The sequence below is a fragment of the Megascapheus bottae genome, chromosome 38 (genome assembly GCF_031878675.1).
Source record: "Megascapheus bottae isolate mThoBot1 chromosome 38, mThoBot2.hap1, whole genome shotgun sequence".
NCBI lineage: Eukaryota > Metazoa > Chordata > Mammalia > Rodentia > Geomyidae > Megascapheus > Megascapheus bottae.
In genome coordinates, this window is record NC_143546.1 from 5,293,533 (window position 1) to 5,320,332 (window position 26,800).

At 41.7% G+C, this 26,800-nt stretch overlaps 1 protein-coding gene across 3 annotated transcripts in view; it reads right to left on the bottom strand.

The window, feature by feature from the left end:
• The window catches only part of Cpeb4 (cytoplasmic polyadenylation element binding protein 4), a 47,831-nt gene extending 23,473 nt beyond the window's left edge, over positions 1-24,358 (bottom strand). For all 3 annotated transcript variants that reach the window (XM_090325563.1, XM_090325562.1, XM_090325561.1), the window contains exon 1: positions 24,281-24,358. In XM_090325563.1, the coding sequence (XP_090181689.1) occupies positions 24,281-24,341 (61 nt within the window). In that variant the 5' untranslated portion in view covers positions 24,342-24,358. The remainder of the gene's footprint in view (positions 1-24,280) is intronic.
• Between the last annotated feature and the right edge of the window lie 2,442 nt (positions 24,359-26,800).

Genomic DNA, 26,800 nt, shown 5'->3' on the forward strand with positions numbered 1-26,800 from the left:
TCTATGAAAGATATTCTATTTGTTTTTAATGCTAACATTCCAGTGAAACCAGGACGGTTCTATATGAACCACAACGTTACTGATTTGATGCTAAGCAATAATCAAACCATTTACCAGTGAAAAATCCCAAAAGTAAACCATCAGACTGGCTGGTTGGTAAAGTGTTTTCTGCTATCCTAAATCAAATCCTCTAACCCATGGGGGTTTTTTGTGCTGACTCAACAGTTCTGCCTTTCCTAAAAACACAGTGTTGGTGAAACCACAAAGTCAAGCCTTGCCAGTGGATTTGTTTCTTTTACTAATGTGCCTTTCTCGTGTCTTCTTTATGTGGGTTGCTTTACACAGTTCTTTTGAATACTGAATAATATTCCATTGTCTGGGTGAACCACAGTTTATTTAGTTATTATGTGTATAAGCATCTTGGATGCTTCCACGTTTGGTGCATTATAAGTAAAGTTTCCTGTGTAGGATTGTATGTATATGTGTGTGTGCGCGTGTGTGTGTGTGTGTGTGTGTGTGTGTGTGTGTGTGTGCGCGCATGCATGCATGCATGTGTGTGTAGGGGGTCGTGGGGCTTGCTGGCTTAGGTTAGGTCAGTACTCTACCACCTGAGCCCTTAGCACCATTTCTGGCTTTTCTGGTGCTTCATCTCATGGACTTTCCTGCCCAGGCTGGCTTCGAACCAAGATCCTCAGATTTCAGCCCCCCCTGAGTAGCTAGGATTAAAAGCACGGGCCATCAGCAGCCAGTGATAAATATATGTTTTATGACGTTGTTCACAATTTCTTAAGGGTCCCCTTTTCTCACAATACCTTTCTCAAAATGGAAATCTTTTTTTTTTTTCCCAAAGAACATGCCTGATTTTATTTCCACTGCACAACAGTGTGCTCCTGTAATCCCTTGGCTACCGGCTCTCCCTTATCTCTTTTACATAATAAACCTCCTTAGGGAGTAAAACTTTCCCTACTTAGCCATTTTGAGTTTCCTGTTTGGATCCCAGGCACACAGTCAATGAGTTCATTCCCCTGAACTTGAAACACCAGCATTCCAGAAATGAGTCAAGGATAGTAAAAATAAAAATAGTGGAGAAAAATGACTATCCCAGAGCCTGTGGCTTGGGTTGGTTGGTTAGTGTTGTGATAAAGCATGGATGTATAAACCCTGCCAGGTTTGGGTACATTTCATGACGGAAAGGAAATGGAAGGCATTTAGTAAGTAGTTCAGGCAAGGAGACCTAGTTGGTGGGGAAAATTCAATCTCTAAAGATGGTGAGTATTGACTGTGTTTTAAACACACCGGGGACAGTTTGATCCGCAGGACTGCTCTTAGGGCCATAGTGACAGAGAAAGCTGTCGTCTCCTGGGGCCAGCTGTGGCATTGGAAGCCATAAGCCTGGCACGTATCCGGCAGAAAGCACAGGCTATATTTGGTGACATGACTCAACTTAACCAAATATAGCCAACTGATACAGCATGACTCCGTGGATTCAAAATCCACACCAAAGAGATCATTTTATGCTAAGCATTTTGAGTTGAAGACAATCGATCCTTACCCTCAAAGATGGACTTTGACTACAGTATCAGGAAAGCTCTCTACAGAACAATATTATCATAGTTGTTGTTTCTCCCCACCACACACACCCGCTGCCGCCCCCTTCTTTCTCTTTGTTTTGTTTGGCCTGGTCCCAGGGGCTTGAACTCAAGACTTGGGTGCTGTCCTCGAGCTTTTTGCTCAAGACTAGTGCTCCACTTTTGAGCCAAAATTCCACTACTAACTCGAGATAGTTTCACAGGCTTTACTACCGCACTGGTTTCGAACCATAATCCTCAGAGCTCAGTATCCTAAATAGCTAGGATAACTGGCGTGACCCACCAGCACCTGGCATCGTTTTTAGGAGTCCTGGTCAAGGACATGAAAGGAGAAAGACCAGAAGGAAATACTATTATATTAATGCCATAATTAGAAAAAAACAAGTTCTGCTCTAAAGAGGAACTTGGCTAGTATAAATAAATAAATGACACCATTTCAAACACAGACATTATGTTCTTCAGTATTGCCCGGTGGCATGCTGTGGCCTTCTCTTTTTCAGAGTTCTGAAACATGTACATGCTGGGAACAATAAGAAAGAATAATTTGCCTGGGAGCCAGGAGCTCACGCCTGTAATCCTAACTACTCGGGAGGCTGAGATCTAAGGATCAGGGTTCAAAGCCAGCCTGGGCACAGAAGTCCCTAAGACTTTTATCTCCAATGAGCCACCAGAAAACTGAAAGTGGGGCTGTGGCTAAAGTAGTAGAGTGGTAGAACTGAAGAGCTCAGGGACAGGGCCCAGGCCCCAAGTTTAAACCCTAGGACCTGCAACAACACACACACACAGAGTTAAAAATATGCTCATATAGTCCCATATAATGACAAGCTATATGAAATTCAAATGTTATTTTTTTTCTTTTTTTTTGGCTCACACTACAAAAAGTTACATACTCCAAGAAGTAGAACTATGTGGCTCAAAGTGGTAGAGCACTAGCTTTGAGCAAATGGAGCCCAGAAACAGCACCCAGGCCTTGAGTTCAAGCCCCATGACCAACTAAAAAATAAAATAAAATCAATTATGTGTATTCTAAAACTTTACATACTCCAAAGGAAAAGGAGGGGAAGAGAATGTGCAGTGAACATATTAGAAATTTCTAACCCTACATATAAATAAAGGTGTACACACTGTGGTTGTTTTGTTGTCTTCGTAGCTGTATGAAGGAGTTTCAACACGTCTGGACAATGCATTTTGACCATTCTCAACTCCCCATTTTCCCACTTCCATTTTTACATGTATAATTGAATATTATGACTTCATTTTTCCTACCCTCCTGTCTCTCCTCTCCCGATACATCAAATTCCAGCTTTCTGGTATTTTGTTAGATTGTAAGTTGGTTGTACAAAAATTTATACCGAGCCGAACATGGTGGTTCACGCCTGGAATCCTAGCTACTCAGAAGGCTGAGATCTGAGGATCAAGGTTCAAAGCCAGCACGGGCACAAAAGAACCTGAGATTCTTATCTCCAATTAACCTCTAGAAAACGTAAAGTGGAGCTTAGCTCTAGGGTAGGGTGATAGCCTTAAGTGAAGAGCTCAGAGATAGCGCCCAGGCCAAGTTCAAGCCCCATGACCCACATACAAAAAAATACCATTGAATCTTCTTCCTATACTACATTTTAGCTAATATGTTTGTGTATACATGCCCATGGCCCTGTATGTTTATAATTTCATTTCTATAAAATATATAATACATTTATAACTTTGATCTGATTTCCACATGAGAGAAAACATGTCCTTTGTCTCTCTTGAGCCTTATCATGTTATTTCGCCCCCCCCCCCCCAGTGTATCCATTCCCATGATATAATATCATTCTTTAATGGAATTTTACTTGGCTGGTATTTTAAAGGAGCCACTCTACCTGCATTACCTCAGTCTTGCGGCAAGGTGGCGCTAGGGAGTCCTGCATGACCATGTAACAAGGGTCCAGGTATGTCCTGTCTGGAAATACCAACTTTTGTACTTATGGAAGTGCAGAACCATGGCTGGGAACGTGGCTTGATAGACAAATGTTTGCCTGGCTTGCATGAAGCCCTGAGTTTGATTTCTCAGTACCACACACACAGAAAAAGGCCAGAAGTGGGGCCGTGGCTCAAGTGGTAGAGTGCTAGCCTTGAGCAAAAGAAGTGCTGAGACAGTGCGCAGGCCCTGAGTTCAAGTCCCAAGATTGGGGAAAAAAAATGTAGAACCAGCATGAATAGGAAGAAAGAAAATACTCTGTGTTCTGTAACTTAGTGATATAAAGGACATTTTGAATAACTGATCTACTGACCTAAAAACTAACTCCCTAAATTAAAACTGGTAACCTCGTTCTAGCCCCTTTGTCCTCTGTGTTCCACAAATGACATCCCATAATGACATTTCTGTGCCAAATCACAAAGGAGGGACTAGTCAGCTGTCTGCAATTCAGTCAACACACAGAGTTTAGCCAAAATGAACAGTCAGGAAATATACTTGAATTTGCACACTTTTTAATGTATCTCCCCATGTTGCCATTTTCTTCTTATTTTAAGAACTCCAGCTCTTCAGATCTACTGACTCATAATCTCGACTTCTGGGTTACTTCCTCTATCAAATGTCTCCTTCTCTCTGCTCCCCCAATCAAGGCCTCCACTGGTCTAGCCAGTTCCGCCTCTGCCTCAAGCCACTGTCCTCTGATTCACAAACACTCTGTAAGTTACTCATTTGAAGTCATTTTTTTCCTCCCAAATGGTGACATCTCTGAGACCAGATTTTTGAGTTTTATATCAAAGTTCTCAATGAATAGCTGGAGAATGAACATGGATGGATATAGGGAGGGAGGGATGGAGGGATGGAGGGATGGAGGGATGGATGAGGGATGGATGGATGCATGGATGGATGGAGGGATGGATGATGGATGGATGGAGGGATGGATGGATGGATGGAGGGAGGGATGGATGGAGGGAGGGAGGGATGGATGGATGGATGGATGGATGGATGAGGGATGGATGGATGGAGGGATGGATGGAGGGATGGATGGATGGATGGAGGGATGGATGGATGGAGGGAAGGAGGGAGGGATGGATGGATGGATGGTAGTATCACAATGTCATATTGCAATCTCCCTTCTATCACTTAGTTCTAGTGAACATTGGGGAAAATGGGTAGAAAGAAACAAAATAGAATCTTGGAGAAACGAGTAGCAATCAGGAGAGATTTTTTTCCATTTCAAAGAAATAAATGTTTGGGGGGGGGCAGAAATGTGGCCTAGTGGTAGAGTGCTTGCCTACCATGCACGTGTCCTGGGTTCAATTTGTCAGTACCACATACACAGAAAGAGCTGGAAGTGGGGCCGGGAGTTTGGCCTAGTGGTAGAGTGCTTGCCTAGCATGCACGAAGACCTGGGTTCGATTCCTCAGTACCACATACATAGAAAAAAGCTGGAAGTGGTGCTGAGGTTCAAGTGGTAGAGCTCTAGCCTTGAGAAAGTCCAAGGACAGTGCTCAGGCCCTGAGCTCAAGCCCAGGACTGGCAAAAAAAAAAAAAAAGGAAAAGGAAAGAAAAGAAAAGAAAAAGCTGGAAGGTGCTGTGGCTCAAGCAGTAGAGCACTAGCTTTGATGTGCCCAGGCCCGGAGTTCAAGACTCAGGACTGGGGAAGGAGGGAAGGAAGGAAGGAAGGAAGGCAGGAAGGCAGGAAGGCAGGAAGCAAGGAAGCAAGGAAGGAAGGAAGGAGAGAAAGAGAAAGAGGGAAAGAGCGAGGGAGGGAGGGGGGGAGGGAGGGAGGGAGGGAGGGAGGGAGGGAGGGAGGGAGGGAGGGAGGGAATAAAAATCTGGTAGTAGCACAGGGACTTTATTCCTCCCCGAAGGAGAAAAGAGGTGGAAAAACAACAACTTGTGCCATCACCAAACTGACAATGTTGCAGAATTTTAAAAGGAAAACTGAAATTTCTATTTAAGAATTCCTCTGTTAATTAAAGCAGGGAGACTCTTTCATACCAAAACTTCAAATTTCATTTTTAAATTATGATAGGAGAGTTGAAGGTAGAATATAACCATGGCTTTAAAAATACTCTAAAGCCCAGGTACAGTGGCTCACGCCTGTAATTCTAGCTACTCAGGAGGCTGAGATCTGAGGATCAAGGTTCAAAGCCAGCCAGGGCACAAAAGGACCTGAGACTCTTCTCTCCAATGAACCTCTAGAAAAAAAGGGACGTGGGGCTTGGCTCAAGGGTAGGTCAGTGGCCTTGAGCTGAAGAGCTCAGGGACAGTGTCCAGGCCTAGTTCAAGCCCCATGACCCACAAAAACACTCTAAGTCTAGTCAGGAACGGTGGCTCTCACCTGTAATCCTGACAACTGGGAAGGCTGAGATCTAAAGATCACCCATTTGCAGCTAGCCTGGGAAGAGAAGTCGGTAAGATTCACCTCCAGTTAATCAGCAGAAAGCTGAATGTGAAGCTAGGGCCCGGGGGTAGAATAGTAGCCTTGAGCAAAAGGGCTAAGAGACAGTACCAGGGTCCTGTGTTCAAGGCCTCATGACAGGCGCCAGAAGAACAAAAGTCAAGAGCAGGAAGTTTCTATGGACTGAGTACATTTTGATATAAAGGAATGCTTGCTCTGTTCTAATTCAGGACAGGTGCAGAGCTGCAAGATCTAAAAACAGCTAAGAATGGCAGGCAACGGGGAATGTCTAGAGAGAAGCCAGAGAGGAGCTATGACCCAATTAAGGAATTCAAAAGATTTCCTACTGCCAGGAAAGCAAACAACAACCCAGCTAGCAGGAAGGCTATTTTTATCCTTGCCTGAAGTCTTCTGACTCTCAGCTCTACATTTAGAGGACACAGTAACAAAATCATTTGCCTTAAGAGGATGTTGTGATACCACTAATAAATGGCCATTTTTTAAAGCTCAAAAAATTAAATAAATGAAAATTGGAGCTCATAGTTTTTGTTCACATGAGCCAACTTATAAGAATAAATAAATAAATCTGACAAATGGATAACAATGGAAATAAAAGTAAAAAACCAGATCAGTGGAAAAATTGGGGGAGAGGGGAGAGAAACTGAAGCCATTCCAATTAAAAAAGCCAAAGCAATGAATTAAAATTCCTCTACCTTGCAATTTTCAAACAACTAGTGAACAAACACCAGGAAGTTTAGTTCTGCCTCGGAGAGAATAATTCTAAGAAATGGCTTTCTTTCTGTTTTCACATGGGCATACACATACACACACCAAATCCCAAAAAAGTTAGCCTAGATGAGACCACTGTCAAGGACTGAAAGCTTTGGGAAGACGGGAGGAGGAGAGGGGAGATAAGGAAGAAAGGATTACCAAGAATCAAACTAGATATTTCTTTGACTGACCATAGGAACTACAAAAGAAAACAAAACAAAACAAAAAAGATGGGGCAGGGAGCATGGCCTAGTGGTAGAGTGCTTGCCTAGCATGCACAAAGCCCTGGGTTCATTTCCTCAGTGCCACCCACATACATAAAAAAGCAGGCAGTGGTGCTGTGGCTCAAGTAGCAGAGCACTTGGCTTTCTCAAGGCAAGGACAGTGCCCAGGCCCTGAGTTCAAGCCCCAGGACTGGCAACAGAAAAAAAAAAAAAAAAAAGATTAAGAGTGATTTCCTTATTCATAGCCATTATTTTATCAAATAGCATGGATACCTGCTCTCAAAGCTGAGCTTTGTAGTGGATTCCTCCAGAAAAAAAAGAGATTAAATTTACTGGCTGACTCTCTGCCTATGGAGTCTCATCCATTAAGGAACTGATCACTTATTTAAAATCAGATGACTTTGTAGGCCTCGATGAATGATGTACTTGAATGTCACACTTGAGCAAAGAATTGTACTTCCATTTTGTAAAAGGGCCTGTCTCTAGTTGCTTCTACGAATACTTGAAGCTTTGAACTTTTTTTTTTTAATTCATCTTGAACTGAAAGAATAAACAGGCTGACTGATTATCAGGCTATTCAAACATGTCTGTTCATTATTTGAATAACAAGAAAATGGGACCCAGAATCCAGTTTTAGTGCTGGAGCCATTCTGCAAAACTGAAAATACAAGCTGAGTGCTAGTGGCTCACACCTGCCAGACTAGGAATGCTACTGTGGTTCAGCCAAAGCTCCAGGAGGAGGCTGAGATCTGAGGATGGAGATTAGAGGTCAGCCTGGGAAGAAGAGTTCGTGTCTCTTGTCTCCAGTGAACCATGAGAAAACCAGAAGTGGCATGGTGGCTTTCAAAGGGGTAGAGCACCACCCTTGAGCTGAATAGCTCGGGGACAGTGCCCAGGTGCAGGGTTCAAGCCCCCCATAAGGATATAGGGAAAACACATGTCAGAAGGGCTGCAGAGGAGAAGAACGTGTGGTGTGCGCTTGCACTTGGAATGGCTTGCTCACGTGGCTGTCTGGAATGAATTCTAAGGTCTACCTTAAAAGGAAAGATAACATGAAAGTATTGCAACCATTTGTGGAGCTAGGATACAGGAAAGAAGCTAAATGCAAGACGCTTCAAACCATACGGCTTTTCAAGAGGACAGCCAGGTCTGTCCTCCATTCTCCCCCTTGTCACAAGAACTGCCAGTCCTGGGGCTTGAACTCAGGGCCTGGGGCACTGTTCTTGGGCTTTCTCAAGGCCTGAGTTCTACCAACCGAGCCACAGTAGTATTTCTGCCTTTTTCTGTGTATGTGGTACTGAGGAATCAAACCAAATGCTTCATGCATGCTAGGCAAGCACTCTACCACTTGAGGCCACAGCTCTACTTTCAGTTTTCTGGTGGTTCATTGGGGATAAAGAGTCTCAGAGATTTTTCTGCTCAGCCTGCCTTTGAACTCATCCTCAGATTTCAGCCTCCTGCTTCCTGGGTAGCTAGGGTTACAGGCATGAGCTCCCGATTCCGGGTTCTTTTTATTTATTATCTCAGCAAGTCCATTATACTAATAACTTTCTGCCCTTACAATAAAGAGATTAAGTAGCCAATGTAAACATTTCTACTTCGACAACCATGCATGGTAGACATACTTATTACTGTAATGTTATAGCCAGTACTTTTTGTGGTAGTGGTGGTGGTTTTGTGGAGGCAGACCTGGCTGGCTTTGAACCACAATCCTCACATCTCAGTCTCTTGAGTAGCTTAGATTACCAATGTGAGTCACTGGTGCTTGGAGGGTTTTTTTTTGTTTTTTTTTTTTTTAATGTTCTTTTATGTTTCAATTAATTGTGGCTCTTTAAGATTTGCACTGACACTGGAACTCATAGGCACAGGCAAAGACTTCCAGAACAGAATCCCAGGCTCACAACAGATTGGAGAGAGACTCGATAAATGGGATGACCTAAAAATAAAGTTTCTGCACAGATAAAAGCATAGCTACTAAAGTAGAAAGACAGCCAACCAACTGGGAAAAGATATTTACCAATAATACATCAGACAAATGCTTAATATCTAGTATCTCCAGGGAACTCAAGAAACTGACCTCCCCCCCAAACCCAACAAACCAATCACTAAATGGGCAAGGGAACTAAAGAGAGACTTATCAAAAGAAGAGATTAAAATGGCAGAAAAGCTTGAGAAAATGTTCATCATTCATGATCATAAAGGAAATGCAAATAAAAACAACCCTAAGATACCACCTTACCCCAACAAGAATGGCCAAGATTTTGAACTCAGACAATGACAGTTGCTGGTGGGGTTGTGGAGAAAAAGGAACCCTACTGCACTGCTGGTGGGATTGTAAACTAGTTCAGCCACTCTGGAAAGCAGTGTGGAGGTTTCTTAAAGGACTGAAAATAGACCTTCCCTATGATCCCGCCATACCACTCCTGAGCATCTATCCTGAACAACATGACCCAGGATAAGGACACCTGCTCAGCTATGTTCATCTCTGCACTATTCACAATAGCCAGGCAATGGAAACAATCCAGATGCCCTACTGCAGATGAATGGATACAGAAAATGTGGTATATACGCACAATGGAATTCCACATATCCAACAGACAAGATAAAATAATGGCATTCGCAGGGAATTGGATAAATCTAGAGCAAATCATGTTGAGTGAGACAAGTCAAGACCAAAGGAACAAAAGGCACATGGTCTCCTTAATATGTGGCGATTAGATCCAAACAGTGCAAGAGTGAGGACTCAATATTTGCAGACCCAATGATATGGACACGGTATTGGAAATATAAACACAACTACATAGACATAAAAATTTGACTATAGACACAATGTTTTATTACATAGATTAATATGTATCTATGATATACAAAACCCTTAGCCTAATTTTAATTATGTTCTGAAATCTAAGTGCCAGTGATTGTATATAGAGATTCCCTTCCTGAATACTTGTTTGTTAAACATGTCATTTGAAATATGATGTAAAAATCAATGTTAATACATTCCTTAGTAAAAATCAAAAAAAGATTTACACCATACTATTAAGTCCCAGGGCACCAGAAAGGGTCTTTTAATTGGTTGATTCCATCTTTTGTTTTTATTTTTTTCCAGTCCTGGGGCTTGAACTCAGGGCCTGAGGACTGCCCTTGGGCTTTCTCACCTGAGTCACACTGCCACTTCCAGCTTTTTCTATGTATGTGGTACCAAGGAATCAAACCCTGGGCTTTATGCATGCTAGACAAGTACTCTATTACTAGGCCCCTCTCCCGGCCCCAATTCCATCTTGTTTTTCCCCAATATATGACAATTGCCACATGCCCAATGGATTGTCGAGGGACTATGGAATTGCTATTTCTTCAGAGTTCCATAAACATTCTTAATGGACTGGTTACCAGCTAATACTTGGAATAAAACAAAGCTTGGCTTCGACAAAATAATGTCCCCCCCATCAGCATCGCCATTTCTTATATATTTTCAAATGTAGTAACAATTGTAAAACTCATTAAAAAGTCAAACCGAACTGCTGACCAGTTCCCCCCACCTTTTTTTTAAGCTAAAGAAATTCACAAGTGAGCTAAAGTAGCTCACACCTGTTAACCTAGCTACTGAGATCTGAGGATCAAGATTCAAAGCCAACCTGGGCAAGGAAATCTGTGAGACTATTATCTGCAATTAAGCACCTCCCCCCCCGCCAAAAAAAAAGCTGGAAGTAGAGCAGTGGCTCAAGTGGTAAAGCATCAGCCTTGAACATAAAGAGCTCAGGGACAACATCTGGTCCCTGAGAACGTGCATGTGTATGCACACATACACACAATAAAAAAAGAGAGACACACACAGCCAATACATGAGTCAACTTCATTCCAAATTCAGGTAAGACAACCCAGGCAACACAGGAAGGAATGTTTGTGGCCCAAATGTAAATGGTTCCTTCCTTCTGGTTGCTGAAATAAATGTGAAGAGAATGTTGGATTTTGAGCTACCCAGGATAAGACCACTGGGTCAGGGAAGGCCTTCAGATTTCAGCAGACAACAGACTTATTACACAGATATTAATACATAGTGCTATCAGGCAACAAGATTGCAAAGCTACCTCTCTAATTTTATAGGAATCTAATAGCATAGTTATAAAGAAATCAAAGGAAATGCTACTGCCAAAATATGCACAATACACCAACAATTAATTGACATGGAGTTTGATAAACACAGAGCTTCATAAATATCCTGGACCCCCCTCCTTCTATCTTATGTAGCAGAGAGAACCCTACCATGTACTTTGGATATACTGCTGGCAAACTCTGAAAGCTTACTACGCTTAACCACCTTTCAGATTTTGCTTCTGAATGGTGAATATTATTTTTGTACCTCTATCTTGGCCAAAAGAAAAAAAAAACCTGTATTTATTATGCTTATTTAAGTTGCATCCAATGCTTAATATGACTGTATAAAAATATAAAAGAAAAGCACTTAGCCAGGTGTCAGTGGCTCTCGCCTATAATTGTAACTACTCGGGAAACTGAGATCTGAGGACCAAGCTTTGAAAATTTATTACATTCTATGTCCAATTAATTACCAAAAAGTAAAGTGGAGTTGTGGATCGAGTGCTAAGAGTGCTGCTAGTTTTGAGAAAAAAAAAAAGCTGCAGGGTAGTACTAAGCTCTGAGTACAAGACCCAGTACCAGCACCAAAAATAAAAATAATAACCACTTGTTAATATGTTTTTCTGATTACTGCTTGTTTTCTGGGTGCTTAAGAAGTGCATCTATCATCTATTCCTTTAAAATCTGTATCAAACAAAACTAAGTCACAACAGCCATAAAATATGAGAAGCCAAATACAATTGAAAATGTATTAGTGAGATAAATTCATCTTAAAACTTTTCCTAGATAAAAAAGTAAAAAGACAACTGCCAGGCACTGCTGGCTCACTCGTGGAATCCTAGCTGCTCAAGAGGCTAAGATCTGAAGATCAAGGTTTCAAGCCAGGGCAGAAAAGTCCGTGAGACTCTCGCCTCCAATTTACCACACACACACAAAGGCCAGAAGTGGAGCTGTGGCTCAAGTGTAGAATGTCAGCTAAAAGCTCAAGGATACTGCCCAGGCCTTGAATTCAAGCCCCAGGACTGGCAAAAAAAATAAAGAAAATAAAGAAAAAAAAAAAAAGGATTGCTCAAATAATTATAGATTCACCACTTGGTAGACATAAGAAAAATTCTCCCTCCCTTTGTGACAACTGCTTATATGATTTTCCCAGACAATAATAAAGGTCAAATATTCTCTCACAAATGCAGGGTCTACAGGATAGAGAATCAGCCTTTTTTAACTCATGTACATAAATAGGGTACGTATGAGTCTCCAGATCCGTGCACAAGATGTATTTATTGCAAACCAAGCTGGCTTCCCAGGCAAAAGGAGGAACCATCACTTAATCTATGAACAAAATCAACATTCACACATCTCACCTTTCCTCCCTCGTCCTGGCATTCTCCCTAGCCCTCCTCCCTTTAGGGAGACCACCCAAAACAAACCAAAAAAAAAGAAACAAAAGGAAAAGGAAACAATCTGAAAAGAAGAAAAGGTCTAGCTGATAATTCTAAGTTCAAAGTGCATCAGCTATCTCTGCTTAGGCTGGCCAGTCTAATACATCCTGCAAAAAGAACAGCAGAACCCCGCCCCCCCTGCCCCGTCACCCCCCAAAACCAGACACGAGGCAAAGAAAAGCATGCCATGCACACGACTCAAAGCACCTCAAAGCACCAGGCCAGGTTCCATTCTGTAGGGCAGATCTTGCAGGAGAGGAGAGCCACTGCTCAGAATGGTCCAAGTTCAAGGCCAGGATGGGGGGGTGGTGGAGAGGGGACACTGTTTCTAAACCACCTCCCACCCAGTTCCCTGGGGGCCAGTTACACTCTGGGCGCTGTCCCACCCTCCATCCATCCCGAGGCTTCTAGAAGGAAGAGAGCTGTCTGCCCTCTCTCCCCTCCCCTGCCCGGGGGGCTTGGAATGAACTTGGTATCGCCCAAACAGAAGGAGGCCAGCGGGGCCTGCTGGCCGGGCGGGCCTGGAGGAGGGGCTGGGCCACTGAAGGCAGGGGATGCTCCAGACCCTCCAGCCCTCCAGAGCCCGGTCAGATACCCGGCTGGCCGGAAGGAGATGGCTGATTGGGAAAGACAATTTCAAAAAGACACTGGGTTGCATGGCTTCTGTAGCATGCTCCAGAAAATATCCTAAAGGGAAATATCTTATTCCTTTAAAATAGCCAATTCCTATAATAATAATAATAATAATAATCATAGTGAGCTTCAGGTTAAGCATTCTTCATTCTCCCTGACCAAGGCCAGGGGGCAGAGTGAGTGGATGGGGGGTGGGGGGAGTGGGTGATGCCCTTATAATAATTAATGTCTATATGTGGAAATGGAAACAGGTCACTTGAAGGGATGAAGTCGGGGGAAGAGATGGGGGAATCAGAAGAGGGGGGGACTCTGATCAAAATACCCTGGGCTCCTAAATCGACATGTTTGAGACTCCTCTATACAATTACTTTAAAATGGTAATTAAAAACAGAAGAAAATGACAGGTATATACAAAGCAGGGGTCCCAGAGGGAGAGGGTGGGGGAGAATGAAAGGAGAGGGTAAAAGAGGGTAAGATAGATTTTAAAATATATAATTTTTATTTATATATAAATATATATATAGTACATAAAATGGAACAATGAAAGTTGGGGAGAAGGAGGTGGGGGAGCGAGGGAAGGTGTCAGGGTGGGTTTGATCAAGGTACAATGTACAGTGATATCTAAATGAAACTCCTTGTACAGCTAATTGATAAAAATGTGAAAAACAGTGGGGGAAAAAATTGCCTGTTCTGAAGTTCTGACATACAAATCCAGCTTATATTAAAAAAAAAAGTTTAATACTGTAAATACATCACACACATAAAAATAACTAGCACTAAAGCAACACAGCTCTTTCTAGTAGTTTATTTCTGAAATTCATATTACTTTCTGATTTTTTTTCTTTATTTCTGAAATTCATATTACTTTCTGATTTTTTTTTTTTTTGTACCAGTCCTGGGGTTTGAACTCAAGGCAAGAGCACTGTCACTGAGCTTCTTTTTGCTAAAGGCTAGCACTTGAACCATGGCTTTTGGGGGAGTAATTTATTGGAGATAAGAATCTCATGGACTTTCCTCTCTGAGCTGACTTCAAATCGTGTCGTCAGATCTCAGCTAGGATTGCAGGCGTGAGCCACTAAGCACCTGGTTTTGACACTTCTATTTCTGCCCTGAGGATTTCAAGTTTATGACACATGGCCTACTTTAAACTTTGAGTCCTGTGTTCCGCAGCTCTCGGCGGGTTTCTAGAAATATCTGTCCATAGAGCAGTGTTTCTATAAAATCTGTCCTACATTGTCTGGTATGGGTATAGAACAGCTGTTCGCAATAAAGAATGATATGACTTCAATTTGGAACATGAGAATATGAAAAGAACTGGGTATAAAAAGAAAAGGGTTAAGTCTGGGAGTGGCTCACGCCCTGTCATCCTAGCTACTCAGGAAGCTGAGATCTGAGGATCAAGGTTCAAAGCCAGACCACACACAAAAGGACCTGAGACTCTAATCTCCAATGAACCTCTAGAAAATAGGAAGTGGGGCTTGGCTCAAGGGTAGGATGGTAGCCTTGAGCTGAAGAGCTCAGGGACAACTCCCAGCATAAGTTCAAGCCCCATGACCCATTAAAAGAAAGAAAAGGGTTTTCTAGCTGTCATTTACTCTATGTTTGATTAAAAAAATAAATACATAAAAAAGCACCAAAGGATTTCTGTCCTATAGATATAGAATTTAAGTAACTGTCACATCAAGCATTCTTATTTTATTTATCTATTTATTTATTTAGTCAGTTGTAGGACTTGAACTCAGGGCCTGGGCACTGAGTAGGGCTAGCGCTCTACCACTTGAGCCACAGTGCCACTTGCAGTTTTTGAGTGGTTAGCTGGAGATGACAGTCTCTCGTGGAAACTTTTCTGCCCAAGCTGGCCTTGAACCATGATCCTCAGATCTCATCCTCTTGAGTAGCTAGGATTACAGCGTGAGCCACTGGTGTCTGACCTATGTTTTTATTTTTATTTTATTTGATTTTTTTTAGTTTTTGGTGCTGTCCTAGGACTTGAAGTTAGCCTGGGCTCTGTCCTTTAGCTTTTGTGGTCAAGATTAGCAGTCTACCACAGCTCTATGTATGTATGTATGGCTTTTCTTGGTAGTTAACTGGAATTATGAGTCTCACAGACTTTCCTGTTGCGGCTGGCTTCGAACTGAGATCCTTTATGTCAGCTTCATGAGTGAACCCAGCTAGGTCACTCTTAGAGAGTCACATTAAAATTATATACATATATATATATATTAAATAAAATGAATAAGACAAGCTTTGAATATGAAACTTAACTGAATTTCCAGATTTTCTGCTAGAGAGAACATTATGCATTCTTGTGCTTAGCAACAAAGAAAGAAGCACAGATGGAGTCATGGCTTGCAGACTCGTGCAAGGATTTGTTTCCGACAAATCTGCAGTGATGGAAATGGGGGGTAAGGCCTAAATTTAATATACAAAGAAGAAAAGAAACCTCGGAGGTATTTCTGGCAATCAGGAATGCAAGGCAGAGCTTAGGGGAGGAGATCACACACTCTTCAGATAAATTCATCTTAAATGAATATGCAAGAAATCAGAGAGACAGTGGTGTGTTTGACATGAGGACATTTCTTGCTCTATGCATGCAATATGATTTCTTCAGCACGGGTGATGGGGCAGAAGAGACTAGCATTCTAAACAACCCTGCTTTCCCGAAGGCATTCACTATTGTGTACATAGAAATGATGGCATTTGAAATGTCCCCAAATGACAGGAATTGTGATGGATGGGTAGAGTACCGACCCCTCCCCTCCCAAAAATGGAAAGCAAGATGTATTCCGAAAATAACGTGAAGTGATTCCATGTCAAAATATTCAAAGGCAAATTAAGATCATTTTCTGATTCCTAATTGAGTTAATATCTTAACTATTAAAATAGCGACTCTTTCATAGAATTACTTACAGATAATAATAAAGAAAAAAGGGGCAACTAGAATGTTTTGACAATGTACAGATGGCTCTGTTCTTGTCATCATTTTGCTGTCTCATTTTGGCTTTCTCGTGAAAGGAATCCAATTGGGTGTTTAAAACTGCTTTCATCTATCCAATTTATAATCAGGCACGATGATGAACTTGTAATTTGTTTTATTCCTGTCTGACATCTGATCATTGTCAAGTACATTTTTGTCTCTTTCTCCAGGGTGTGCCTTGGTTTATTCCTGTATCTTTTTGTCTTGGGGTTGTTTTCTTTTAGTCCTGGGGCTTGAACTCAGGGTCTACACACTGTCCCTGAGTTTTTGTGGTCAAGACTAACACTCTAACGCTTGAGCCACAGCTCTACTTCCAGCTTTGCACTGGTTCTTTGGAGATGAGAGGCTCATGGACTTTCTTGCCTAGGCTGGCTTTGAACCACAACCCTCAGCTCTGAGTACCTGGTGAATCACCAGCACTCACTCTCTTTACTCACAGGAAAATACCACAAAGCTCCATCATCTTAGAAATCAGTCTCCACTGAACAGAACCCCACCCTGTGGCTTCGTTTGCCTGGGTCTGACCTATCTGCTGCAGAAAACTGAAAACCCTTGCACTCTCATGCGGTTTCCATCTATTGCATGCTGATTCTTTGCTAAGCAATAAATACCAAGGTCACAGGCAAGCAAAAAAAAAAAAAATATCCCAGAAATGACAGTAGGACAACAATACTCGCAAAACAATCAGGCTTCTCCAGAATGTTCTTTCTGTGGATAAAAACAACAACAACAACAACAACAAAACCCTTTCACTGGTGCCTGATAAAATGGCAGCAAGATGCCACATGGAAGATCAGATTTCAAAACCAGTCTGGATTCCAGGTCTTGACCTTGGAGACTGGGCAGACATGCAGGAGAGAAAATGAAGTTGGGTTTCTGGGGATATCCTGCTGGGATTTCTCACCTGTGCTGGTTAGGGAGAAGGCAATACACAATTTCGAGGGGGGGAAAAACATAGTATACAAACCTAGCTGATCAGAGAAAGGATACAGAGAATAAGGATAGGAGGCCATTTTCCTACCCCAAGAGCTAAGGTTCCATACATGGAGAAAGTGATGGCAACTTTAAAATTCTTAGAAAAATCATCTTAAAAGCAAGAATTGGGCTGGGTGTGGTGGCTCACGCCTGTAATCCTAGCTACTCAGAGGCTGAGATCTGAGGATCCTGGTTCAAAGACAGCCTGGGCACTAAAGAACGTGAAACTCTTATCTCCAGTTAACCACTAGAAAAGCAGAAGTGGCACTGGAGCCAGGGATAAGGTGGAAGTCTTGAACTGAAGAGCTCAGGGACAGTGCCCAGACCCAGAAAACGGTTTCCAAGAAAACAGCTGAAATCAATTTCACATTCATAAAGACATTCAAACGCTTCATTTAAAATTCAATATACAAATCAAGCATTTTGCTTGTTGATGGCAAAAATAAAAATTCTACACTCCATCTAAGGACTTCATGGCTTACGCTTGTAATCTTAAACCTGAGATCTGAGAACCACAATCTCGAGCCAGCAAAGGTAGACAAATCTGAGACTCATCTCCAACTGGCCAGTGAAAACTTGGAACTGGAAGTCTGGCTTAAGTGATACAGCACCAGCCAAAAAAAACTGACCAAGAGCTCAAGGCCCGAGTTCAAACCCCAGTAGTAGCTCACCCACACCCACACAAACTTTTTTTTTTTTTTTTTTTTTGCCAATCCTGGGGCTTGAACTCAAGGCCTGAGCACTGTCGTTGGGCTTTCTCCAGGCTAGAGCTCTACCACTTGAGCCACAGTACCACTTCTGGCTTTTTCTATGTATGTGGTACCGAGGAATCGAACCCGGGTCTTCATGCATGCTAGGCAAGCACTCTACCACTAGGCCAAACTCCCAGCCCTTCATAGTAGGCTTTATAAGATCATTTGAAACAAAACTTTAAAAAAACAACCCAAAGATATAATTTATAACACACACACACACACACACACATATATATATATATATATACACAACATATCATGACAAATTGTACAGGATTCTAGATATTCACATACAGTGAGACCAAAAGAGGATACTCTTAAAAGAGAATCATAAAGGTGCAAGGCCTAAGAGCCTCTTCATATTTTGTCTGTAGTGGGACTTGAATTCAGGGCCTGGACACTGTCCCTTAGCTCTTCAGCTCAAGGCTGGCTCTCTACCATTTTGAGCCATAGCACCACTTCCGGTTTTCTGGTGGTTCCTTGGAGATAAAGAGTTTTAGACTTTCATGCCCTGGGCTGGCTTTGAACCTTGATCCTCAGATCTCAGGCTCCTATGTAGCTAGAATGACAGGCGGGAGTCATTGGCATTCAGTGTCTCTTTACATTTATATAACATAATATACATACTGAAACAAATACCAAAATATGGAAACAAAGGGCTGGGTTTTTTGTTTTTAGTTTTTGATGATTTTGTTTCCCGAACTTATATATAATGCAATTACTTTTTGGGGGAGAGTGGGGGATATTTTTGGGAGTGGAGAGCACAGAATTTGAGGGGGGGAAAGTGCAACAGTAGAGCTAGATTTGAGTGAGAATGAGCTATACGATGATAGGAGGGAGGGAGGGAGGGAGGGAGGGAGGAACTGTACAAAAGAAAATGTACTCACTCCCTGACTCATGTCACTGTAACCCCTCTTTACATCACCTCTACAATAACATATTTTTTAAAACTTAAACGTATTAATCCTGTTAATTGAATTGCCACCTTTTAAAAAAAAAAAAGTATACTGTTCTGTACTAGGTCCAGAGAATTAATTCCACTTTTCTATTTTCTGTTCCTAAGGAAACATTGAGAAAAACTATTGTCAAAATGAACTGGCAGGGTTTTAGATAGCTATATTTAAAGGGCAACGTGCTATTTTTAATGTACTCAAATTTGAGTATCACCTTGAAACATCTCAAAACCAAACCACTGTTAAAATGAAATATAGGGCTGGGTACTGGTGGCTCACGCTTGTAATCCTAACTACTCTGGAAAAGAAGATATGGGGATCACAATTCCAATTGAGCCTAAGCAATAAAATCCTTGAGACTTATGTCCAATTAACCACCAAAACACAGCAAGAGGGCTGGGAGTGTGGTCTAGTGGTAGAGTGCTTGCCTAGCATGCATGAAGCCCTAGGTTCGATTCCACCATACCACACACACAGAAAAAGCCAGAAGTGGTGCTGTGGCTCAAGTGGTAGAGCTCTAGCCATGAGCAAAAGTGCTCAAGGACAGTGCCCAGGCCCTCAGTTCAAGCCCCAGGACTGAGAAAAATAAATACATAGGAGTGAGGAGTTTGGCCTGGTGGTAGAGTGCTTGCCTAGCATGCATGAAGACCCGGGTTCATTTCCTTGGTACTACATATATAGAAAAAACCGGAAGTAATGCTGTGGCTCAAGTAGTAGAGCTCTAGCCTTAAAAAAGCCCAAGAACAGTGCCCAGGCCCTGAGTTCAAACCAGGACTGGCAAAAATAAATGAATTAACAAACAAAAAAATAAAATTTTAAAACACAAGAAGTAGAGTGGTATCCTAAGTGACAGAGTGCCAGCCTTAAGCAAAAAAGCTAAGGGACCAGATCCCATATCCTAAGTTCAAGCCCTAGTACTGGAAAAATCATAAAGAAAAATAGAAAATTAAGCATAGTGTCGCTGAAGCTATCTAAGTCAAATGAGTGTATATTAAATAATAAACTCTTCCCCTAAGCAGGCTACCCTTGGCAGAGGTAGAATACAAGGACAGATAAAGTCAGAATATTAGTTATCAAAAACAAGAAAAGTCCCTTGTCCAAAAAAGAAATTACTCATTGCCTGACTTATGAAATGATAAACCCCTCTGTATAACACCATAATAACAATAAAATTATTTTCATTGTTTTTATATTTGATTTGTTTTATATTTATTTTATGCTTATTTTATATTACTATATTTATTTTATAGCTATTTTTATTCTATATTTTATATTAATATATTTGTATTCTATTTTACACATAATACATATTTATTTTATATTTTATATTTGTATTATATGTATGAACATATTTTAAACGTTTTATTGTTTATTATATTTATTTCACATTTATATTTTAGATTATATTTATTATTTAGATACACATTTATTTAATATTTATTCTATTCTTACATATTTGTAGACTGGCATTTTACAGCCAAGCATTGATCTATGACTTCCCTAAAGCTTTGTAAACAAAACTCACAGCACACTCATTTAACAGATACACTCAATTTCAGACTGGTGTTCTCATTTGATAAGCAGGAGAAAGGCTTAATGCGTTCTAGAGACAATCCTTATCATTTGTTGAGTGTTTTCCACAAAGTGGAAGATAGGGAATTGTATAGACACATCCTGTCGTTTAAACCTCACAACCACCACAAGCCCTGGGGGCACCATGGTGACTGAAAACCCAGAGCTGACAGCCATGGTTTTCCACTCTGAATCACAAGGTAAAATTTTTCCCTTCCCCAAATAGGCCAATCACATGCAACCTTTGTCGCTTATCCACACAAGTCAACAAGAGGCTTTACTTTTGGTCAAGAAGAAGAAACTTGACAATGGACTCTGGCAATAACCAATCTGGAGGACTGGAAAGAGGTCCTGGCTGAAAATGATAAAGCCAGGAAAATCCTGCAGTGAATCCAAAAAGGATGTATGTAAAACTCTAACTGAAGTCATAATAGTTACTTACAGTCTTGCTGCTTTAAAGTGTCACTTAAGATATTCTATCTACTGCTGTTTGCTACTTTTTCTGATTTCTTTTTTTTTAAAAAGACACAACCCACAGGCAATTATCATGAAAAGGGATTTTCTAGCCATGTAGTATTGCCAATATTGACAATATAGAAGGCTCTCAAGGAATTGAACACCATAAGTACAAACATCCTAGCTCATGCCTGTAATCCTAGCTACTCAGGGAATTATGGCTCAAAGCCAGCCTGGACAGGAAAGGCAGTGAGATTCTTATTTCTACTAAACTACTAAAAAGGCCAGAACTAGAGCTGTGCCTCAAGTGGTAGAATGCCAGTGCTCGCACTGAAAGAAAGAAATGTCTTTTGGCTACATTTTGTGAGTGTGAACGTGTGTGTGAGTGTGAATGTGTGTGTGTACAAGGGCTTGAACTCAGAGCCTGGGCACTGTCCCTTAGCCTTTTTGCCCAAGGCTGGTATGCCACTACTTGAGCCACATATCCACTTCTAGATTCTTGCTGGTTAATTGAAGATAAAAGTCTCATGGGCTGTCTTACTCAGGCTAGCTTCAAACCACGATCCTCAGATCTCAGCCTTCTGAGTAGCTAGGATTACAGGTATAAGCCACTAGTAGTGACTGACACTTCACTTCTAATTGTAGAAGATTCTAGCTTTACAGCATTTGTAAACAGTTCTGAGAGATCTTTACATACCCTTTTCTCCACACCTCCAACGACCATCTAATTCCTTACCTAACTACTTTACAAAACTAGGAAACTGATCCTGAACAATCCACAAAACCTATTCAGATTCATCCTGAGTTACTTTCTAAATATACAGTTTTGTTCTGTTTCTAGTACGTAGATGCGATTCACTTTTATGGTGAGAAAAGGAAGAGAGGAAGATGCTGAAGAATATTCACAAGGGGCTGGAAAGGTGGCTTAGTGGTTGAGTGCTTGCTGAGCAAGCATGAAGCCCTGAGTTCAATTTCTCAGTGACATACACAGAGAAATCCAGAAGTGGCACTGTGGCTCAAGTGGCAGAGTGCTAGACTTGGGCAAAAGAAGCTCAGGGACCGTGCCCAAGTCCTGAGTCAAGCCTCAGCACTGGCAAAAAAAAAAAAAGTTCAAACATAGCTGGACATCAGTGGCTCATGCCTATAATCCCAGCTACTCAGGAGGCTGAGATATGAGGATCACGGTTCGAAGCCAGCCCAGGCAGGGAAGTTTGTGAGAGACTCATCTCTAATAAACTACTCAAAAACCCTGGAAATGGTGCTGTGGCTCAAATAGTAGAGTGCTAGCCTTGATCACAAAGAGACTCAGAGACAGAGCCCAGGCCCAGAGTTCAAGCCCCAGGACCAGCCAAAAAGATCAAAAGAATGTTCAAAAGTAGCAAAAATTTAACTATCTGTGGGAGATCTTTTCAAGCTACAGCTGCATTTGAGACATTTAGTAGCATTACATAAGGAAATCAGTTTGGGCCTTCGATATTTCCTTATTTCCAAGCTATTTCATAAAACAAGTAAACCTTTTTAACATTATTTTCATTTCTCCAGAATCCCTAACGTTTTGCTCACTGGAAAATTCACCCCTACAGGTCTATGGAAAATTAGTTTTATAAAATTCTTTTCTGGACGGCATGGCACCACACTGGTGGCTCACTCCAGTAATCCTAGCTACTCAGGAGGCTGAGATCTGAGGATCAAGGTTCAAAGACAGCCTGGGCACAAAAGGATTTGAGACTCTTATCTCCAATTAATCTCTAAAAAATGGGAAGTGGTGCTTGGCTAAAGGATAAGGTGGTAGCCTCGAGCTGAAGAACCCAGGGACAATGCCCAGGCCCAGGGGTAGGGCAGTAGCCTTGAGCTGATGAGTTGAAGGACAGCGCCCAGGCCGAGTTCAAGCCCCATGACCCACCAAAAAAAAAAAAATTATTTTCTACAATAATAAGATAATGAACTAAACTTTACAACTGGAAGCAACAGGTAACTAACTTTGTTCTTTTCACCCAGTACAAAGCTCAATTTATGGCACAAATCAGGCTCTTTAAATACTGGATGGTTGCATGCATGCATGCATGGGATGGATGGATGATAGATGGAAGAATGATGGATAAATGGGTGAATGGATGGTGGATGGATGGATAATGGGTGGACGGATGGATGGATGGATGGATGAATGATGGATGGGTAGGTGGATGGGATGGGATGGGATGGGATGAGATGGGATGGGATGGGATGGGATGGAATAGATGGATGATGGATGGATGGGTAATGGATGGATGGATAATGGATGGATGGATGGATGGATGGGATGGATGGATGGATGGATGGATGGGATGGATGGATGGATGGGTGGATGGGATGGAGGGATGGAGGGAGGGAGGGATGTATGGAGGGAGGGATGGATGGATGGATGGATGGATGGGTAGATCAATGGATGCATTGACGGATGTATGAAGGATAGATGGATGCATGCATGCATGCATGCATGAACAAATTAAGTAACCAAATACATCAAACCTTTCAAATTTCCTGAAAACAACAAAACCTGCTTTCTAGTAATCTGATATTTTTGTGAAGAAAAATTTGATTTTTGTGGAGTTTTCATAAAATCAGAGGAAGGCCCTTAAAGACATTTAGCCTGATAATTCCCATCCTGGCTATGTATCAGAATGCTCTACAACAATTTTTTAAATGCCATGCCCTCATCCCACGTATCAGGTAAGGCCCAGACATTTGTATTTCTATTTAATCCCTATATGATTACAAGTTATTTATGAAAGCTAGTCAATCTGAATGGCTTATTTCAGACAACACAGCCAGTCAATAAGTCTTAAAATCAAAATCTAAGCAACATAAGCTTATTTTTAACATGATATATAGGGAACCATTTTTTAAACTATGAAACCTATTTTTAATTATTAAAATATTTTAATTATTTTGTTAGCTACTTGTCAAATATGAAACCAGCAGGGCCCTGATGGCTCACACTTGTAATCCTAGCTATACAGAATTCTGTGATCCAAAGAATCAAGAGGGAGGAGCAGAGGGAGGAGTCTATGACAATTCTTCTCTAAAATAATCAGCAAAAAACTGGGCTGGAGGCACAGCTTCAGTTTATAAAACCAGCTGAGCAAGCAAGCCAAGAACAGGAATTAAAAAAAAAAAAGTGTGAAAATAAGCAAAAAAAAAGTATATTTTTATTCACATTTTAATTATTTCTGGTCTGTGATCACTGTCATCATGATCCATTGAGAAGTGTTCTGTCAGGGATTTTTTTTTTTAATGAATGGATGGTTCATGTTTTTGAATGAACTATGCCTTGCTAGCAATTAGCACTTTGTAGAACTCTCAATTATGGATAGTAGGTGGCGATCCAATGAGCTCCACTTTTTATAACAACAATAACAACAACAAAGTTACCACATAAGATGGATACAATAGAATGACTCCGAGATGGCTTCAGATAAGACAAGACTCCCAGCAGGTCCTTACCTTTAATGGAATCGGTTTCAGCTCTCATAATGTCAATGAGAGAGCTCTCCAGTGAATGCATATCAAAGGTCCTGGGGCGATCCTGTGAACACAAACAACCACAGGCCATGTTTAGAAAAGAGGGAGGGCTTGCACTGGATGAGACAAAGACCAGAAAAAGAGCAACGGAACCCCTCTTATCAGAATCCATCAATGTACAACAGAGGTGAGTGTTTTTGCTTTCTAACACTAATTTCAACGAAAGCATTGCTGTTGGGAGGCACAGGGCATTCAAATGAATCAGAGAGAAAAACATTACATTAATATAAAGGAAATTCCTTTCTGTTAAATCTCCATTGATGAAGACACAGCAAAGCTTTCCAAGCCTGTCCACACAGCTAACACTCTTAGAAATCAAAATTTAAAAAGTCATCCAATATCCGTTCAACTGCTAAATGGTCAAATATTCCACAGTAAGTATCACTGGGAAACCGTAAGAAAATCAGTTATGCCGTGCGAGGTGGCTCACGCCTGTTTTCCCAGCTAAATGGATAAACTGGAGATCACTGTGCTGAGAAGTATAAGCCAAGTAATTTTTGTGTTTTCAGCTCAAAACAGGCCTGCCAGCCTAGCTACTTGGAAGGCTGAGATCAGAAGATCTCTTTTGGAAGCCAGTGTTGTCAGGAAAGTCTGTGAGACACACACTCCTAAGACATAAAACAAGCAAAACAAAATTCACTTCCTAATTCTATCCACCCCTCCCTTCTAGGAAAGTTAGTATGCGTTCACTTTTCTTCCTTCCTAGCTAACTTCTACAACTTGAGGGCTGGTGGGACCATACCATGTTGCTGACCTTGACGTTTCTCCTTGGCCTTTCTGCCAAGCTTTGTACAAACCTTCCCTGAAACACAGTCCTTGCCTCCTGACCCCGCCTACCAGATGAGAAGGGGTTTACAACGCAGGGTTCACAGAGGGGAGTGATTTTACCATAACAGACTTTTGATCTTCCAAGGGGTTCCCCCAGTAACTATTTGGATCTGATCCAACTTGACAAGTGAAAAAAGAAAACCAAAGTGGCTTGCCCTTAGGGCAGACAGGACCCCAGGGAGAAAAGAGGGCTGCCTGAATGTGGAAGGCAGGTGCCCTCAGGGACAAAGAGTTGTAGCTCCAATTCCATGCCATCTCGCCCCAACCTTGCCTCCTTAGCTTCTATTCAACCAGACCCAGAAAATCAGAAAGTTCGAAAAATTGGTGTTTATAAAATGTACTTCAGGCCGGGCCATCCATTACAAATCCCTTATTAACACATTTTCTTTGGGAAGCAAAATGAAGATGAGGCATAATTTGAGGGGTAGAAGGAAATTATGAAATCGCATTCTAAGTGGATGTGCTGGTGGCTCGCATCTGTCATCTTAGCTACTCGGGAGGCTGAGATCTGAGGATCAAGGTTGGAGGTTAGCCCTGGCAGGATTATGTATGAGACTCTTGGTTCCAATTAACCATCAAAAAAACCAGTGTCCAGGTCCTAAGTCCAAGCCAAGGAAAACCTACATGGAGTTCTCAGCGGGTCTACTTTCACAGAGAGGCATGGTCTTAGCCCACAGAACTGCCCAGAAAGCCTGAGGTTGAGGTAGATCCTGGTGTCATTTTTGTTGTTGTTGCTTTTGTTTGTTTGTCGGCTGTGGGGCTTGAACTCTGTGCCTGGGCACTGTCCCTGAGCTCTTCAGCTCAAGGTTACTGCCCTACCCCTTTGAGCCACAATGCCACTTCTCCTTTTCTAGTGGTTAATTAGAAAGAAGAGTTTCACAGTGTTTAGTGTCCAGGCTGGCTTTGAAACGGGATCCTCAGATTCCCGCATCCTGTGTAGCTAGGATTACAGGTGTGAGCCACTGTACCCAGCTGTCCTCATTTTCTGTGTCCAGAATGTGAAAAAGACTAACAATGTCCCACATTTTTCCCTGCTGTATCCAGAGGACATTTGAGTTTCACGGATAGCATGTAAATGTTTGCTTCCATCAAGGAGTGATGAATTCTATAGTCATTTTGAAACATTTCAAGTACCTCCCCTCTCCTACTTCCTTTTCTTAGGGCCTGCTTAGATATTTCCCCTTTCCCACTGGAGCTCTGTATGTTTCCTTTTGCCAAACTAAATAACAAAGGGAATGAAGGATAAAGGAAAGAACCCCTGGTCTCTCATTCCTTTTTCATAGCACTAAACCAATGAGAAACCTTGGACATTTCCAGAGCCTATATTCTGTCACTCACTGAATCAAAAGAAAAGGACTAAGGAGTAGTGGATACCAAATATAACACAGAGAATTACTGCTTGGTTTCTTTTGGAAGAGCTGTTTCTAGTGAGGCAAGAAGGCCTAGTTTACACCTGTGAACTAGCTCCCCAGGAATCTGGTTCAAAGCTAGAATGGGTAAAAAAAAAAAAAAAGTCCATGAGACTTTTCTGTCCATTGAACCTCCAGAAAACCCAAAGTGGCACCATGGCCCAAAGTGGTAGAGTGGTAGCCTCGAGTAGAAGAGCTCAGGGAT